Here is a 20,221-nt window from a genome sequence, read left to right on the forward strand (position 1 = left end):
AATCAATACAAAAAGAAGAAAAGAAAGACAAATGCATGGCCCTTGAGATGCAGGGCCATGTTTTCTTCTTGATAGTCAGTGTGCCAAATCAATATTAATTTCAATATTTAAGACACCACATCAAACTTAAATATTCCCAACAGATTTCTTCACTCTCTACCTTTCTCACACAATGGAACAAAAGTAATTTCAGACAGAACAATAAGGCTTGCTCCATGAACGCAGTTCTCAACAATCACAACGTTTATTTGCGATTGAAACTAAATTGGAAATTAAACCCCAAACACTGTAAACAAGTAAATCAACACCTGAAGGCAATAAACGCACAGATAATTGCCACACATGTGGGATACAATCTGGCGAGCCGCAAACTGAAAAGCAGGGTTTGAGTGATTGGTACGGCATGGTGTGCAGGTGTGAAGTGAGAGAGTCCAGTCTTGATTGGTTGGAAAATAATGACCTGGTTGGAAAATAATGAGCTGATGGAGTGAGTGTACATGGAGCCTAATGAGAGGAAATTGACACAGCATGGGTACAATAAACACCTGCACACCTCCTAAAAGACACGCACGCACACACGCACACCTGACACAAATCTCCTGAGACAAATCTCAGTAATGGTGATTTATTTTTGGTACCATGGTTACACACGCACCCACGTGCACTAGCAAACGACATGTGCACATAGCATGCATGCGCACAGAACTGCTGATAAGCCTATATTGTTTATAGTGTATGAGAGTTTTAGATACACACACACACACACACACACACACACACAAAAGTAGACTTAAAATAATCAGACAAATATCTTTATACTGTGCGGCCTGCGGTGTCAAAAATAATCTCTTTGATGGTGGAGGAGGCATTCCAAGTGTTGCTTACTGGAGCCATATACTGCTGTGCTGTGTTGCTTACCTTACTTCAACTTAAAGGTGTTGTAGGAGCCGTAATGTGTTTGCATTCTAATGTGCTATTATGATTGACGCAAGGTATGTCACTTTAATGGGCACTGCACAGGTAGTGGGCGTGTCACCGGGGCTGGGGGCACTGCCACTCTACTTTCATGGCGTTTACCTGTCACTTGGGTGAGAGGGAAGTTGTACAGAGATAGGAGGTGAGCGTGGGAGAAGACATTTCTGTTGACCGTATCAAACGCACCTTTTATCACCTTAACAACCACGTTCAGTCATAGCTAAAGCCTGGGAACTGTTGTGACTTACGTGTGGTGACTGAATAAACGGTCAAACTTACAGCTGGAATGGACCTGAATTCATTGCGTGCGCGTCATACAAGCGTCTCTTTACTCTCAAGTTTAGCTCCTCGCGGTGGCCTTTAAACCGCCGCAACAGGTGTTGTTATGCAAAGTACCTTGAAAAGCTCTATATCAATTGTATGTATTATTATTACTAGGTACTTGACACGGTGTGAAAATAGGGGGACGCCCACCGCAAGTAAACCTAGACTGGGTACTTTATAGCCGGTGAGCCACAGGCCCAAAAGCTCAATGGTTAAGGATTAACCTGTGATGTCATGCCATATTCTTTATTTGTGTTTTCTCTATTCACTTGGTAAATAAAAGTATTGCATGACATCACAGGTCCTGTCCAATTTTGGGCCTGTGGCTACCCGGCTATATTACTACTTGGTGCGTCTTGGAAAGTCTGGTGAGTGGTGAGTCTGTTGACCGAGATGGTTATAGGTGTGTCTTCTCTTGAATCTAGGGGGACGCGTTCTATAGCGTGCATGTGTGTGTGCGCACCGTTCCGTTCCTGCGCGTGCATGTGCACAATTTATTTTGGTACCACGGCGTGGTAGTGCGTATCTACGACCATGACACCACTGCAAATCTCATGACTGATCTAAAACCTAACAGTTCCACTCCCCGGCCCCACAGGCGCTGAGTCTGCTTGTCTCCAACCATGTTGTCCGTCAACAATTGCTCTTCTGAAGCGATGGCTGGCTCCGTCGGCTTGAACTGCCTCCTCCCAGAACCGCGGTGCAACAACCTCAGCTTCGCTGTGAACCCCAATAACAACAGCGGCGGCGGCGGCGGCATCAGCATTGAGCTAGAGAACGCGTGTCTCACCGACGAGGAGTACCTGGAGAAGTACCTGGGGCCGCGGCGCTCGTCCGTGTTCCTCCCCGTCTGCCTCAACTACCTGCTCATCTTCCTGGTGGGCGCCGTGGGCAACGTGCTCACGTGCACCGTCATCGCGCGCAACAAGGTCAGTATATAGGTTGGAAAGTATATACCAGTGGTGGAAAAAGTGCTCAATTGTTTTACTTAACCCATTCTGACCTGAGATCAGATTCATACGAGGTTTCCACTGGACACACACTTGGTCTGATTAACCCATTCTGACCTGAGATCAGATTCTAAAAATGTCAGTCGTTCTTCGATTTTTCAAAAATAGCAGACCTACAAGCTCGTAGCGCGCCACTCGGTGGCGCGCTATGAGCTTGTAGATCTGCTATTTTTCTATAGCTAAAGCATAACATGATGCTAACACCAAAACGGGTTCCCGTTCAGAATGGGTTAAAGCAGGGGTAGGCAACCTTTATTATCAAAAGAGCCATTTTTGGCCCCAAAAAGAATTACAATTCTATCTAGAGCCACAAAATATGTTTAATAAAGCAAACTTTAATTATTTGTGATTTTTCTGGTCTTTCAATATTACATTTTATTGTTTGCTAATTTCTCAGAGCAAGCCAGCATGCAGCATTGGTGGTGAAAGCAAACAAAGATGTCTTGGCATTCATGCATTCTTTATTATCCTTCATTAAATGTGTTTCTTATTTTTATCTGGTGTATAGGCAACATTGTTTTGCAATATCAAAATGGAAGAATAACTTTATGCATACTAAAATTATAAATTATGATTGAAAGAAAAAAGGAAACCTCTTATTCCTTTTCATACTTCTTTGCCCTAGCAACTGGGAGCCACAGGAGAGGGCCTAAGAGCCACATGCGGCTCTAGAGCAGCAGGTTGCCTACCCCTGGGTTAAAGGGATATTCAATGATTTCACTTAATTCAAATATCACTTATTCTTTTTTTGTTTTGTTAATCGTCCCTATACTATAGAGTGTGCTGGCCATATAAGGAGTTCCGTCCCTGTCACCAGTGAACCCATGGGGGGTAAAAAAAAAACCCATAGGTTTCGTTTTTGGCTATAGGTGGCCCCAACCTTCATCCAATCAGGATAGCGAGGGCCTTAATCCGCCAATCATGATCGAGCGGGGGCGGGCCTTGGTGTGCGTGCTGTTGACCTGTCGCGTGTTCCACCCCACTGTATATTGTGTGCATGTGCACATCTTGTGCACACCGGGGCAGACCGGAGGTTTTCCAAATCACTGAATGCTCCTTTATGTATACCTTTCCACTTTTCCTCAAGCACATTTTGAATTCCGGACTTTTACTTGTCTACATTGCAGAATTGTTACTTCTATTAAGTAAAAAATGTGAGTATGTTTTCCCACCACTGAACAATTTAAGGTATTGTGACATGAAAAATGTCAGGTAAATGTTGTATTTTTTCTTGTTTGTTTTTAGGTTTTGTGAGCTCAATTTTACCCAAAAAAACCTGAACTTTTAACATTCAGTAGATTTTCTGTGTTCTGGGGGTTTCTGGCTCAAACAAGTGCTCTGATGTTCCTGCTGTTTGTGACGTCACTGTTTTCACCGATTAGCCTGTTTTCATTGCAGCTCAAAAGGCTTCCAAACCCCAGAGAAAGCTCGAGACCACAAACAACCCCACTGAATGTTCAAAGTTCATTTCTTCTGCGTGTAATTGACATAATAAAACCTAAAAGAAAAAACGAAAAATAAACATAAATGGAAATTGACGTCATGAAACCTTTTTTAAGGTGATGTGGACGCCAACCAACTACTACCTGTTCAGCCTGGCCGTGTCTGACCTGCTGGTGCTGCTGCTGGGCATGCCGCTGGAGCTGTACGAGATGTGGCAGAACTACCCCTTCCTGCTGGGCGCCGGCGGCTGCCACTTCAAGGTTACACAATATAGTTTGGGATTGTTTTTTTCCCGTTATAGTTTAGTTCGGTGTTGTTTTTTGGCAGCAAATTTTGATTTTAGTTTTAGTCGTATAGTCTCTTCAATAGTTTTCATTTAGTTTCAGTCACATTTTAGTCACCCGGAATGTTTTAGTGTCATGAGAGTTTAGTCGACTAAATCTACAGTTGATTTGGTCGACTGAAATGTATTTCGGCGGGCCTTGATGCCGTCGTAATGACTGTTTTTGCACTTGCTGAAAATAGCCGATCTACAAGCTCACAATGCGTCGTAGCGTGACGCGTTGTGAGCTCGTAGATTGGTCGTTTTCAGCATGCAACCAATTGTAAAATGACTTATACTGCATCTCTTGTCCACAAGTCCCATTTTTAGTTAACTATAACAACCTTGTGCCAGTCGTTAACTATAACAACCTTGTGCCACCTCGTTAGTCGTTAACTATAACAACCTTGTGCCACCTCGTTAGTCGTTAACTATAACAACCTTGTGCCACCTCGTTAGTCGTTAACTATAACAACCTTGTGCCACCTTGTTAGTCGTTAACTATAACAACCTTGTGCCACCTCGTTAGTCGTTAACTATAACAACCTTGTGCCACCTTGTTAGTCGTTAACTATAACAACCTTGTGCCACCTTGTTAGTCGTTAACTATAACAACCTTGTGCCACCTTGTTAGTCGTTAACTATAACAACCTTGTGCCACCTTGTTAGTCGTTAACTATAACAACCTTGTGCCACCTCGTTAGTCGTTAACTATAACAACCTTGTGCCACCTTGTTAGTCGTTAACTATAACAACCTTGTGCCACCTCGTTAGTCGTTAACTATAACAACCTTGTGCCACCTTGTTAGTCGTTAACTATAACAACCTTGTGCCACCTTGTTAGTCGTTAACTATAACAACCTTGTGCCAGTCGTTAACTATAACAACCTTGTGCCACCTCGTTAGTCGTTAACTATAACAACCTTGTGCCACCTTGTTAGTCGTTAACTATAACAACCTTGTGCCACCTTGTTAGTCGTTAACTATAACAACCTTGTGCCACCTCGTTAGTCGTTAACTATAACAACCTTGTGCCACCTCGTTAGTCGTTAACTATAACAACCTTGTGCCACCTTGTTAGTCGTTAACTATAACAACCTTGTGCCACCTCGTTAGTCGTTAACTATAACAACCTTGTGCCACCTCGTTAGTCGTTAACTATAACAACCTTGTGCCACCTCGTTAGTCGTTAACTATAACAACCTTGTGCCACCTTGTTAGTCGTTAACTATAACAACCTTGTGCCACCTTGTTAGTCGTTAACTATAACAACCTTGTGCCACCTCGTTAGTCGTTAACTATAACAACCTTGTGCCACCTTGTTAGTCGTTAACTATAACAACCTTGTGCCAGTCGTTAACTATAACAACCTTGTGCCACCTCCTCCTCAAGACCTTCCTGTTCGAGACGGTCTGCTTCGCCTCCATCCTCAACGTGACGGCGCTGAGCGTGGAGCGCTACATCGCCGTGGTGCACCCGCTGCGCGCCAAGTGCGTGGTGACGCGCGCGCACGCCAAGCGCGTCATCCTGACCGTGTGGGGCCTGTCGGTGCTGTGCGCCATACCCAACACCAGCCTGCACGGCATCGAAACGCTGCCCGAGCGATCGCCGCCGGGCGCCGGCGGCGGCGGCGCGTCGTGGATGCCGGAGTCGGCCATCTGCACGGTGGTGAAGCCACACTGGATGTACAACCTGATCATCCAGGTGAGGGCGGTGTTGTCTCCATTCGGTTCAAATTCAGCAATGAGTTTTAAAGGTATATTCAGTGATTTCACTCAAAAAACCGTAGGTTTCGTTTTTGGCTGTGGGACCTCTAAGCCTTTCATCCAATCAGGATAGAGAGCCAAAAAACGAAACCTAAGGTTTTTTGACCCCCCCCCCAGGGGGTTAACTGGGGACAGGGAGGAACTCCTTATATGGTCAGCACACTATAGTAGAGAGGATTATCACAACAAAACAAAAGAATAAGTGATATTTGAATTAAGTGAAATCACTGAATATACCTTTAATAATAATAATGAATTGCATTTTTATGGCGCTTTTCTATGCACTACGTGCCTACTCAAAGCGCTTACAATGGTTCATTCATTCATACTTTAAATATATTATATCATGGGGTAGTATATCGCTGTTGCCAAAATACTTTGTTGTCGACAAAACTAACTGTAGATTCAGTCGACCAAAATCACATGATATGAAAACTATAGACTAAAACATTTCAGATGACCAAAATATGACACAAACTAAATCAAATGGTATTCAAAAGGACTGACTAAAACAAAAACAAGAAATGACTGAAGTCATATTATGATAGCAACTTGCAGCACGTTTTTGCTCCTGATCAACGGGAACAAACCGTAGTTCAGATGGCACTCTGTTCAGGTGCATAAACCTTACCTGATTCCACCAGATGGGGCGGTAGTGATTCACAAGTTCACAACACAGCCTCCAACACGTTGTGGCATTCAGGGCATGGGTTTTCATTTGTACAGAGTTCAGACTATGGGTTTTATGGCCAAGTCTCCCATTGGCTTAGAGGCAGCCTCTAGGTCTAGAGGCAGGCCAGTCATGTAAAAGCGTACACTATACGATCGTCTTTTACGGTCGTTTTGTAAATTCAGATCGGCTCTGCGAGCTGATGAAAACGAAGCTAAAACTGCCGCCCGTTAAATCCCGGCTGCAGGTGACGGCCGTGCTGTTCTTCGCGGTGCCCATGCTGACCATCAGCGTGCTCTACCTGCTCATCGGCCTGCAGCTGAAGCGCGAGAAGATGCTGCAGGGGCTGGAGGCCAAGGCCGGCCTGGAGCAGGACAGCTTCTGCAACGTCCGCTCGCAGCAGCAGAAGGCACGCCGCAGACAGGTCACCAAGATGCTGTGTGAGTGGTTGAAGTCGCTCCGATTCACTCCGACGACGTCCGTGCGTGCGTGCGTGCGTGCGTGCGTGCGTGCGTGCGTGTGCATTTGTGTGAAATGTGTGTGAATTGTGACACCAAGCCAGATAAACATATTAAGAGATATAATTGGTCCGATTGTAGGATCAATCCATTTCACTTGCTTTGGTGGACCAACTGAGAGGCAAAAGCAAAACAACCCCCACATGCAGAATGGTTTGCATGTGGTGCTGCTGGCCATGCACACACTCCACACACTTCTTCTCTATTCCTGTGCTCTGCTAAGAGTCCAATTTACAATTTTAGGCATTTAGCCGACTTACAGTAAGCAAGAACAAGAACGTGGTAATACATCAAATGCATATTAATAGTCATCTAGTATACGTACACCAATAACCTACCATGAGTAGTAGCATGTCCGTATACATTGAAACCATAAACACTACAAGATTCCAGATCAATAATGACCTGGCATCTAGTTTAGACTAGTCATTGGTTAGACCAGTCATTAGTCCTGCATCGTATTTCAAACCCTCACCCTAACCCTAACCTCCCACGGGGCAGCACACCTAAACCTAACCTTAACCCTCTCCCAACCCTTAACGCACCGCTCACCAACCTTAATGCGGTCGTTTTAACGCACCCCTCACCAACCTTAATCCGGTCGTCTTAACGCACCCCTCACCAACCTTATGTCTAACCAATGACTAGTCTAAACTAAGTATGCGCCCCAGGTAGGGCAAGTACTACGGCATAAAATAATAGAGAGGGCACCGGACATCCCTATCCACTTGCATGGAGTTTCTCACCTAGTGCATACCCCCTTTTCACCTCTCCTTCCGGGTCGGACAAAATGATGGGCGCAGGATATTTGGGTCCTATTTGCGCCATTGAATTGTATTCGAATCGTGTTGTAGCGCTTGCTCATGTGTGTTGCCCCAGCTGCAGTACCTATGGTTGGTGTTGGTCAAATGGTAAATGGTGCATTTATATAGCGCCTTTATCCAAGGCGCTTTACAGAGATTGTGTGCATTACATTCACACCGATGCCGGAGGAAACCATGCAAGGCACCAACCTGCACATCGGGAGCAATTGGGGGTTCAGAGTCTTGCTCAAGGACACTTTGACACTAACTCTGGGGGAGCCCGGGTCCGAACCTTGCGGTTCCCGCATCCGGTCACTCTACCCCTGAGCCATTTGGCTTCAATTATTTTGCCTCCAGCATGTCGATTTGGCTTCAATTCTTTCTCTCGGCTCTGGGTGCTTGGGTGGTACCTGTAGTCCAAGCAGGTTGTACAGGTTGCCCAGCTTCTCCAGAATGGAACACATGACACATCCATACGTACACACGCAGCCACGCACGCACGGGTGGAAGAAGGTTTGCCGTGTCTCCCAACACAGTCTCAAGACCTTGCAGGTGATACCAGAAGACCGGAAGGACAGCTGCACATATAACCGTAAAATAGGACCGTAAAGGGCAGGCCCAGGACCCAGCGGCAGGCCCAGGACCGGTATATCTGCTTCTTTGTGCGAGGAGGAACAGGGTTTTAGCACTGCCTGACCCCTGCAAAATGACCTCCAGCTACGCTACTCAAACTGTCAGAAACAGGCTCCACGAGGGTGGTATAAGCGCCACACGTCCACTGGAGGAAATGGAAATGGACTTCATTCTAATAGCGCTTTTCTCCAAAGCGCTTTACAATGTGCAGAACTTCACATTCACCCATTCATTCACACACCGACGGCGGAGGAAACCATGCCAGGCAGCAATCTGCTCGCCGTGAGCCGTGAGGGGTTCGTTTCAGTGTATTTGCTCAAGGACACTTCGACAGGTATAGCCAGAAGGAGCTGCAGGGAATCGAACCTGGAACCCTCGGATTCCAACATGATCATGGGACCCTCTCTATACCTCCTGATCCACTGCCTCTGGGCGGCATTCACCAGAATTGGCACGTCGTCCACTATTGGCGCCCCGCTGTCTTCACAGATGGAAGCGTGTTGACACTGAGCACATGCGCCATGCATGAGTCTGGAGATGCAGCTGTGAACATAATGCTGCCTGTGTAACCAACTATGACTGGTTTGGTAGTGGGTGTGTGCTGGTATGGGGAGACATATCATTGCACAGACCTCCCTGACTGCTGTTTCTGGTGTAGAAGACCCAGCCAACAGCCCTGCCCATCGGGCTCAGCCCTATTATTGGCACGACAAGTTGTGCGTTGGTCTGGCGAGTGGGAGACTGGGGTTCAATTGCCATTGCCACTTGTGCATCACTACACTGGGAAGACATCAGAGAGAGAGAGAGAGAGAGAGAGAGAGAGAGAGAGAGAGAGAGAGAGAGAGAGTAATATCAGTTAAAACACCAGCTTTCACTTGGTCCTTTACTCCTTTTAGGATCTCTTATGTATTGAACTAGAATTTGCGCCCGCTTCGCAAATTGCAGGCTCGCAAGGGGAGGGGCTGAGAGCTCTGACGACATGTCCACCGCTTTTGGCGCTTTTCATTGGCTAGTTGGCGACCTGTTCACATTTTTTGCCGCTTTTCATTGGCGACCAACTTGACAATTGTAATAATAGATAGCAGCAGACATTTCGGTCCACTGCCTTTTTGCCTTTTTCTGCTCTCTGCCTTTATTAGGCAACTCTTTTCTTAAAGCTGCAAAACTGTGGTAGTTTGTAGTGTATAGGATATAGTGTATACCGTCACTGATATTTTAGGTATGCAAATTCCTAATATCCAATATTCATATCCGCACCAGTTAGAAGTGACATAGAACTATAGCATCAAGCCAGTAGTATGTTTTGTACACAATTTAATCCCGGCACAGCTGTTGGTCTAGGATGGTGCTGGTACTCTGGTCTAGGATAGTGGTGGTACTCTGGTCTAGGATGGTGCTGGTACTCTGGTCTAGGATGGTGGTGGTACTCTGGTCTAGGATAGTGGTGGTACTTTGGTCTAGGATGGTGGTGGTACTCTGGTCTAGGATGGTGGTGGTACTCTGGTCTAGGATGGTGGTGGTACTCTGGTCTAGGATGGTGGTGGTACTCTGGCCTAGGATGGTGGTGGTACTCTGGTATAGGATGGTGGTGGTACTCTGGCCTAGGATGGTGCTGGTACTCTGGTCTAGGATGGTGGTGGTACTCTGGTATAGGATGGTGCTGGTACTCTGGTCTAGGATAGTGGTGGTACTCTGGTCTAGGATGGTGCTGGTACTCTGGTCTAGGATGGTGGTGGTACTCTGGAAATGTGTCAAAGGATTATAGTTTGTCATCAAAAACCTGCGTCTTCCTCATTGGCCCTTCAGTAATGTCCCAACCTTGCCATAGACACATTATCAAACTTAAATGTTTTTGTTGTTGTGGCTTTCTCCTTTATTTTATATTTTTGAGGGGTGCTAGCCCCTCCTATATAGAGGTCTAATGTTTGTTTTTAGTTCAATGTTTTTTTTTTAAACGCCATTGACAATTAAGAGAAATTAACGTTTGTTTTATCCCTAACACAAATGTCACGGGGCAACCCGTGCCCTATATACAAACACACATGAAACTGTTGCCTATAATATGCAAGGACTATTGTTTTAACCTTTATGGAAATTGTAATCACTGATTGGTTAGTTGTCTCTCCTGCACTGCTGGTGGCATTTCCCTTGATGAGGAAGGGGCCAAGTGCTATGCAGGAGAGGGGTATTTCTCCTTATGCTTTGAGCAATTGTCATTGAGTGTTCATTCTGTTTTATACTTGTTTATTTGTAACACATTATTTAGAATGTTTAGGTTACTGTGTATTCAAGGTGTTATTTATGGAAGTATTTATATTGAAAGTATTTATTGAGAAGAAATGGACTAATTGAGTCTGTGTCCAGTGGTAGGATCCACTCCTATTTAAGGGAGGCTGCAGGGACAGACAAGTTAGTTGGATGTGGGCATTGACACAAATAACATCCCTGAGGGAGAGCTACAGGGCCTTGTGTAATCAAGGTACAGCCTGAAGAGAGCTCTCATCCTGTTTGGGTTTTGTTAAGGAGTGTTGCCTAAGTATTTATTTATCTTTTTGTCCTTTATTTCGTTGCCAGTATTACAGTTTGCTATTGATAATTATTGCACTGAACAATTCTGTACGACTGGACTTTTGGTGGAGGAGTTTGGGGAGAATAAACGCCCTTAACTACCAAACATTAAATCCCGTTAACAATAAAGATAATGTAATGTTTGTTTTGACACCTTTTGTGTTACATCATCATTACATCACCAAATTCCCTCCTCGATGTTGAAAGATGATAAGAGTGCCCCTCACTTCACACGGGTGTGATTGTTTTTATAGAGGTACAGACAGTAGGCTGACAGGAAATGGGGAGAGAGATGGGGGGGGGGGGGGGAGTCGAACCCGCGGCACACTGCCAGACTTGGACTACCGGCCAAGATTCCTGGACCGCTTTGCCACGGCCCAAGCCTCAACACATATCAAACTTAAAACGTGGGTGTTTACCTCCCCAATTTAGTCGTCATACCACCCTCCTCGTGTTGTCACTGCTGTTCACCTGCCACCCGGAGGACGTGGTAGAGCCTTCGTCCTCCTCCTCAGGTCAGCTTCCCTCCTGAACATGAGCCGATTGTGTTTGACAATCTGGCAGGCTGGCACAGCTATAGGCAGCTGCATTATGCTGACCATAATGTGAGGTGACAGAAACAACACGCCAATGATGAGCTCGTATATGCTTTTCGTCCTGTGGAAGCGGAGAGCCACTCTGTGACAGGTCATCTAATTGCGCTTGTCAAGCGAGCTCAACGAGGCGAGGCGAAGTGCCGGGGGGAGAAGGTGATATCTCAGCTGGTCTAAGTGGAAGTGAATTTGACTCGCTGTTATCATGATCTCATTTGTAATATGTTGATTTATGCAGTATCAGGCCCTCGGCGGAACGCAGTGCAAATGTTCAATAATTGCATTTCTACTTAAGCACATAAGCCCTGTACTTAACTGGCCCGAGACCCCTCTGAGGTCCATACCTTTTTTTTCCCCTCTACACCAAGGGCTCCATCTTGCGCCACAATTTGCCATTTTGTTTTACTATTTTAAAAATACCTTTTAAAATAGTTCAACTTGCCGATCTACATCGTGAGCTTGTAGATCGGCTATTTGAACTATTTTAAAGGTTTTTTTTTAAATAGTAAAAGAAATGGCAAATTAGTTTAGGGATAAGGGATAAGGCAAGATATAGCCCCAAATCTCTTCACCGAAAATAGCAGATCTATACAAGCTTCTACAAGCTACAATCTTCACAGCGTGTCAGATCACATTTGAAGAATGTCACCAGAACGCGGCCACTATAGCCCTATAGTGGCCTATGTGGTCTTCAGACTCCACCATGGCCCGTAGCACTTGCCCTAGCCTAGCCCCTTAGATAGCATTTTACGTCGACTTAGATTAGTATTTTAGACAGACTTATAGCTCGTTACGTAGACAGCACTAGAATTGCATTTCATGTAGTCATAGCACTTTATAGTACACATGTATATTGTAGGCCTATAGTATAATATAGTATAGTATAGTTGACATAGATACTCCACTGTTACGTTCTTAGCTTATACGCGATTCATGATAACTACTTTTTATATATGTGATGTATGACATGCTTTTGTTTTTGCTTGAATGTAAGTCGCTCTGGATCAAGAGCGTCTGCTAAATGCCTAAATTGTAAATTGTTAAGGCCTCGCCCTTCACTCAAGTCTCCATAAGGGTTCATTCATAAGTTATAACTGAAACCATGCTGTTCCACCTGGCTTCACATAATATGTGAAGCATAATAAAGCAATAATAAAGTGACACACAGTATACAGTGGTATATCATACCACTGTATACTGTGTGTCACTTTATTACATGCCGAATCACGCATTGCAGGCGTTCATCAGCTCTCAAACTATATCTCATCAAACAATACCATAACCTTTGGGGTAAAAATAGAAATAGGGGTTCCATTCCATTCGAAAATGTCACAGTTCGGCTTCGTGACTTAGAACTGCTCGTCTAAAGGTTAGATATAAGTAAAGTTGTCACCAGTGGTGGAAAAAGTACTAATTTGTTTTACTTAGGTAAAAGTACCAATAGTGCAATTTAGAACTACTTCGTTACAAGTCAAAGTACGGAATTGAAAATGTACTTGAGCAAAAGTACAAAAGTATCAGCATCAAAATGTACTTAAAGTACTAAAAGTACAAGTACTCATATTGCAGAATGTCCCATTTCACAAGTTCAAAATGTGTACAAAATCTATTGAAAATCGCGCATTGTGAGCTTGTAGATCGGCTATTTTCAAATTGCCAAAAAATATAGTTGAAGTGGTTAATGTATGTTTTCTAATCAAAATTATAATCTCCAATGCAACTATTAACTGCATTGTGAGCTTGTAGATCGGCTATTTTCAAATTGCCAAAATAAAGCTTTGTTATAATGTATGTTTTCTAATCAAAATTAAAATCTCCAAAGTAACTAGTATAACTCAATTTTTCAAATAATTGTAGTGAAGTAAAAGTTAAAATGTTGGCTCTGAGATGTGGTGGAGTAGAAGTAAAAGTACTGAAAATTGGAAATACTCAAGTAAAGTACAAATATACCTCAAAATGGTACAGTACTTAGTTGCTTTCCACCCACTGGTTGTCACCATGCAGAGAGCAGAAGGACACCGTTTCAAATCACCAGACTTGGTTGAATGGAGACTTAAGGGACCGAGTGACCATAAATGAGACGCTTCTGGGTCTATAATCACTAGAAGAGCTTCCCCACTGGCCAACTACAAAGTGTGGTGAAATTGCATGAAATTGTAAATCTCTCTGTCTGTATGGAACGCCGAAGTTCCAAATTGGATTAATGTGTCACCGGGAGTTGCACGTTTCCTCTGGAGGCAAATATTGATTTTGTCTCCTCATGGCAGGTTGGTTGAAATGCCATCTGTTGCCCCGTATGCCGTACAATTGTAGAAATTAAAAAAAAAGAAAAATTAGAACACCACCAGCAATCAGAGTTAAAATTAATGTAGAATTGTGTGCAGATTGCAATTTGTATATAGATGTGAGGGGACTTCATTTAATTGCCTACATTTGTTTACATATACAGTGTGTAATTGTAAAAGAAAAATGCTCTCTCACACACTTATAGGCCAGTGATCCCCTGTGCCTGCGGTTGCCTAACCTGCTCTCCATCAATACTCTCTCTCTCTCTCTCTATCTCTCTCTCTCTCTCTCTCTCTCTCTCTCATTGGCACAGGGACAGCTGACACAAATCACCGTAGCAATTGTCTCTAATTATACACACAGAGAATGTGCACGCTTCAATAACCCGTTGCTTTGGCGCCAACGAGAAACACTATAAGCGCCGCTCTTCTTCTGCCTGACTTAACCCATTCTGACCTGAGATCAGATTCATACGAGGTTTCCACTGGACACACACTGGGTCTGATTAACCCATTCTGACCTGAGATCAGATTCTAGAAATGTCAGTCGTTCTTCGATTTTTTCAAAAATAGCAGACCTACAAGCTCGTAGCGCGCCACTCGGTGGCGCGCTATGAGCTTGTAGATCTGCTATTTTTCAATAGATAAAGCATAACATGATGCTAACACCAAAAATGGGTTCCCGTTCAGAATGGGTTAAAAAAGAAAAGAGAAAAAAGTGAGGCAATAATAATGGGGAGATGTCATTACTTTTCTAATGGTGCGTCGGTATAGCGGCTGAAATGAATGTACTGTGCACAGGCACATTTTCGATTATAAATCCAATATGGCTCCCATGCGCCTCTGATGTGTAGAACTGTAATACTGAGCTGTCAGGTGAGTTAGTGGCCTCGAGGCGGACAGCAAATTGAGAGTACGGGGGGGGGGGGGGGGGTCAATCAGTGCAATTCACTTAACTCATCTTTCTGCCTTTTCCGTATGGTTGCTTTTACTATATTTCATCTATTTTAACTTTTTGTGGGTTGTTTTTTTGGCATATTAAAGGAGCATTCAGTGATTTCGTGATTTGGAAAAACAACCCGGTCCGCCCCAGTAACAAGATGTGTACATGCACACACTATACAGTGACAGGCCAACAGCACGCATACCAAGGCCGCCCCTGCTTGATCGTGATTGGTGGAAGGCTCATCTCTATCCTGATTGGATGAAGGCTGGGCCACCTATAGCCAAAAAGGTTTTTTTTTTTACCCCAGGGGTTAACCGGGGACAGGGAGGAACTTCTTATATGGTCAGCACACTCTATAGTAGGGAGGATTGTCTAAAAAAACCCCGAAAAAATAAGTCATATTTGAATTAAGTGAAATCACTGAATATACCTTTAAGCGCAGCAGCAGCGCGCAGCACGCTACGAGCTTGTAGGAATGATATTTTTGAAAAATCGACTGGCATAGAAACATAGCTTTTTCAGAAAACTGTCAGGACTAGACAGTATCCCATTACAAATATGCTGAATATACTTAATTGCAAAACATTGGGCTATTAGACCATGAAATCATCTATAATGAATATGTCATTGCATACCGATGGGCTATTAGACACTTAGATCGTGTTGGAAATATAATGAAGGCATCAGTATCGTGATGCCTCTGATGTTACCCTGTAGGGTAGACTATCATCAGCTTTGTTTGTCGTACTAGAAGTCAATGAGACACATCTTCTTTTGTAATCAACAGCAATAGAGGCGAGCGACATATCTCACCCATTGAAATAGTTAGTTACATCATGACAAGGTAATTAACTATACACAACCCCAAAATGAGTGCTGTTTTTCCTTTCCAAAGGACTATTTCTACCAGAACCGTGCACAAGATGAATTACTCGTGATTGCTTCTCTCTTTTTCAAGTACACAACCCAAACCTCTGCCAACGTGTCCCCTTTTGCTTTAAAACCCATTCTGTACGGGAACCCCTTTTGGTGTTTTAACTAAGCATTATCTTATAGCTATTGGAAAATAGCAGATCTAGAAGCTCATAGCGCGGCACCGAGTGGCACGCTACGAGTCTGCTATTATTTGAAAAGTCGTGAAAATGCGGCACAAATATTTGAATATTCTTTCAGATGATTTTTTTTTAAATTCGACGCCAGGTCTAAATGAGTTAACTAACGCATATCTGGCAACCGATGACTATAATCGGCCTTCTTTGATTCTGAGATAGAGCTGTAAAAGTTGTATTGTTATAACTGGTATGGAAGAGGCTGCTCGTCAGAGAAGAAATATTGTTCACATGCATGCACCAGAAGCTCGCTTGATCATTTGCAAACACAGATTGGAAGATCTATACAGTTGCAGAGTTCTTCTAATTGCGTACATTTTGTCAAGTGATGTGAGCTCTTGTTTGGCTGCCATGAGACCCTAATCACCATGTCAGACTTCCCCAATGCTCTCGTGGCTGAGTGGAAGCAAATTGCAAAGATGTGTACGTCACAGTATCAAAGGGCGTCTATTTCAATGTGCGTCTCTATCGAGTGGGAAACCTCATGTCCAAACACTGTTACATTTCAGGATTCAAATTCTTAAATAGAAGTACTGTTGCAGATGTGTGGATCTGCTACTGTTGATGCTTTAGTCAGTGTGACGCGACAGTATGATCAATAGGGCGGTATAATTTAAGACTAAAACAAAGACTAAATATGAGGTGTGCCCGACAGAGAATTTGCTTCCTTTTAGTCAACAAATGAGGTCAGCCATTGATGTCGTGTGATTAGCCAGGCACACATTTGACACACAGTTCTATTTCAACAGTGTTTTCTAGAGCTATATGGTCAGCACTCTCTGGACCCGTTTCGAAATGCTTGGAGACGGGGACAAAAATCACGTTTAATCAGAGCATCAGAGCTATACCAGCAACGACGGCGCGTTGTCGTGGCCATTCATGATGGCTGATGAGGTTAAGTGACTGCAGGTTAAAACTGATATGCAGTTAAGGGACTTAATGTGGCCGGTTAAGACTGAAGTTAGGCCAGGGTTAGAAATGTCGGACTTTGCGGTCTTCGCTGTCAACGCATCCAGTAGGGAACTATCTGGGGGGGGGGACTTGGGACCAAGGCCTCGACCAGGAGCCTGCTCTCCACGGGTTCCCCATGGGGTCCCCTCGTATGGCGCCGCCTTGTGGCCATGGGGGGGTACTGCAATGGGGGTACTGCGCCCTGGGTGTCTAAAGCCCCAGGCACAGAGATCAACGCAGAACGCAGCCTATACTGAATTTCTCCAAAACGTCACAGTATGGCGTTTCACGCTGCAGGAGACGGTTGCGGTATAGGTCAGTAGACACGGCTACTGATTAAATGTCTGATTCAAACGTCAATGCTTTGATTAAACGTGATTTTGTCCCTCTCAATCTCTCCAATGCATCGATGGCATTCCAATCCGCTATAAGCACTCTCTCTATAGCGTGTTCCTCCTCCCTAATCTCGACAAACCATGCATTTCCGCATGCGAGGGGCGTGTCTTTGTGGAACAGCAAAGACACGGCCTTGGATCCGCACGACACGAGGCACCCGAGTGTTTGCGTTACAATGCCATTGTATAGCTCTGGTATAGCGCATTTAAGAGTCCACTGATTGGAAGCACTACTTAGGTGTCCTCCGACATTGTCTGGTTCCGATGCTCATTATCTCTGCCTTTCGCGAGGTTGCTCCGTCTCGTCACACTTCTATCTTTGTCTGTTCGTTCGTTCCCCCTCCTCTACTCTCTCCCCTCCTTCTCGTCTTAAAAATTTGCATTTTCCTGGAAATCTGTCAGAAACAAAGACTCCAAAACAAAGACACGGATTTGTATTATGTTGTAGGTATACATATATCTATATACCGTATACAGTCCCATTCTGTTCGTCTGTACCAGGCTGACATCTATAGGTATGCCTTTCATGTGAAAAGTACCTCTGGAAGCCACACCTCTGATGGGTGTGGTTTAGTCTTAAAAGGGGTGTGTTTTTTTTCGCCCACTGTGTAATACAATAAACGGACAGTAGGTGGCAGTAGGACAGAGGCCAGAGCATGAACTATACATTCCAGCTTGCAAATTTAACCAAGTAATTAAAAAAAAACAGCATTACTCTTTTATAATTTCAATTTACCTTAGTATTTTATATATATATATATATATATATATATATATATATATATATATATATATATATATATATATATATCATCATCATACTATAATTCAGTCAATGTCTGTCTGAATGTGTGTCTGTGTGTGTGTGTGTGTGTCAGAAACACCGCCATATCTCCTCACTGCCTGCACCAATCGCTCCCACTTTTCACACAGGCATTGACCATATTAATATGGAGGTCTTAACGAAAATTAAATTTTCCAATTTAACAAATTATTAATTAATAATTAATTTATTAGTGAATTAAAAATGTGAAAACGCACCCAGGGCGCAGTACCCAGGGGCAAATATCTCACAACGAGTAAGGGCTAGTATATATAATCAATAGCTGACACCACAATGTATTACTCTCTCTCTCTGTCTCTCTGTCTCTGTCTCTCTCTCTCCCCTCCAGTCATCCTGGTGGTGGTCTTCGGCATCTGCTGGGCGCCCTTCCACAGCGACCGCCTCATGTGGAGCTTCATCGGCGGCGCCGCATGGACGGAGCGGCAGCTGGCCGTCTACGAGTACGTGCACGTCGTCTCGGGCGTGTTCTTCTACCTCAGCGCGGCCGTCAACCCCATCCTCTACAACCTCATGTCCACGCGCTTCCGCGAGATGTTCAAGGAGGTCATGTGCCGCGGGCGCGGCCGCCGCCGGCGCGGCGGGGCGCCTGGCGGGCGCCTGCTGCACGCCGCCGCGGCCCGGGCGCAGTCGCTCAGCGTGACGCGGACCGTGACGCTGCGCAGCACGCTCAGCGACGTGACGACGAGCGGCGGCAGCGGCGGCAACGGCAGCGGCAGTGCCGCGGTGGAATGCTGCGACGACGTTGTTGCCGAGGGGGGAGAGCCGCCGCCCTGCGCGGACGGTAAGGCGGAGGAGAACCAGACCAGCTTTGCGTGTTGAGAGAAAGAAAACTCGTGCTGCTTTAAAAAAAAATGTGTCACGCTGTTGAATGTACTGTACATACATAGCCTGTCGCGACAACAGTGTCACAAATGTCAAAAATACACGACAGCTAGTTTACACGTGTCGCGTCGCAATGCCGCGGCGCGAGACAGCGGCGAGACTGAAATGCGAAATCAGGATTGATGGGCCGAGGCCCGGGTGAACGTGTCATCGTCCAACGGAAAGCAGCCAGCGTTCATCTCAATGCATTGTGAGCTTGTAGATCTGCTATTTATTGTGTGTGACACTGCTGCGCAACGGAGTGATATTCATAGTTGAGTGTATAGTTCACCCGAAAAATGTCTTATTTTCATTGAAACCTTGAATTCATGGAGATGTTGGCTCAAAGATGAACGCCTGGGGAGACCTATGGGAAGATCTGGCATAGGAAGCCCACTTCTTTGTATTTATAATGAATTGCATTTTTATAGGACTTTTCCAAGTGCTCAAAGGGCTTTACAATGGTTCATTCATTCATACATTGGGAGGTGAAGCGGCGGACAGTCGACGCCAACTTCCCACATTCACACACAACTCATTGGAGGCAATGTAGGGTTCAGTGTCTTGCCCAAGGACACTTCGACATGGGGACAGGAGGAGCCGGGATTCGAACCGCCGACCCAGGGATCATTGGACGACCTGCTCTACCTCCTGAGCCACAAATTTGGTGATGTCAGTGTTTTCTACCGGGGCAGAGCCATCTATGAGAAGAGCTGCGACGTCGAGGGGGCAGAAACCGAGCGCTCGAGGGCTGTTCATGCAGCCTGAACTGAGACAAGCTGGAGTTGGAAATACATTGTTTCCAACGAGGGCGGCGCAAATAAGAGCTATTTTAAGCATGTGTGTAACACGACAACTGTTTTAAAGTATTGTACAGTAACAACTAAAGTATATTTAATGTTTATGTTGACCTATTACTACATTTAAGATCATTAAATGGTTGCCTGAGTCCAATGCATTTCTGCCTACTTCCGGTTCAGGAAGACATGGGGTGCAAGCATTACATGTTATTATCATGAAAACTGACCACAAAAGGGTAAATCTTGTGAGAGCCAAACAATGTATGAGCCAAATGAAGCCCCCAAATTGAAGTGACACGGAAAGCATGTTTTTGCCTGCACGAAATGTGATACTGGTGTGTGCGTTACGAGAAGTGCACATCTTATATAGTATCTGTAAAATGATGTATAGTGAGAAAAGGGTGA

The 20,221-nt window shown here is 44.7% G+C and overlaps 2 protein-coding genes across 3 annotated transcripts in view; both read left to right on the forward strand.

Moving 5' to 3' along the window:
• rubcn (rubicon autophagy regulator) overlaps positions 1-20,221 on the forward strand; it is a 473,816-nt gene that overhangs the window by 340,272 nt on the left and 113,323 nt on the right. The window lies entirely within an intron of this gene.
• On the forward strand, positions 1,956-18,974 carry LOC308320254 (neuromedin-U receptor 1-like; the record flags this gene model as incomplete). The annotated part of the gene is made up of 5 exons (XM_080770572.1): positions 1,956-2,228; positions 3,869-4,012; positions 5,467-5,778; positions 6,758-6,950; positions 18,484-18,974. The coding sequence occupies 5 exons, from the start codon at positions 1,956-1,958 to the stop codon at positions 18,972-18,974; spliced, it is 1,413 nt and encodes a 470-aa protein (XP_080626698.1).

This window comes from Protomyctophum bolini (genome assembly GCF_963924005.1).
Source record: "Protomyctophum bolini genome assembly, chromosome: 8".
NCBI lineage: Eukaryota > Metazoa > Chordata > Actinopteri > Myctophiformes > Myctophidae > Protomyctophum > Protomyctophum bolini.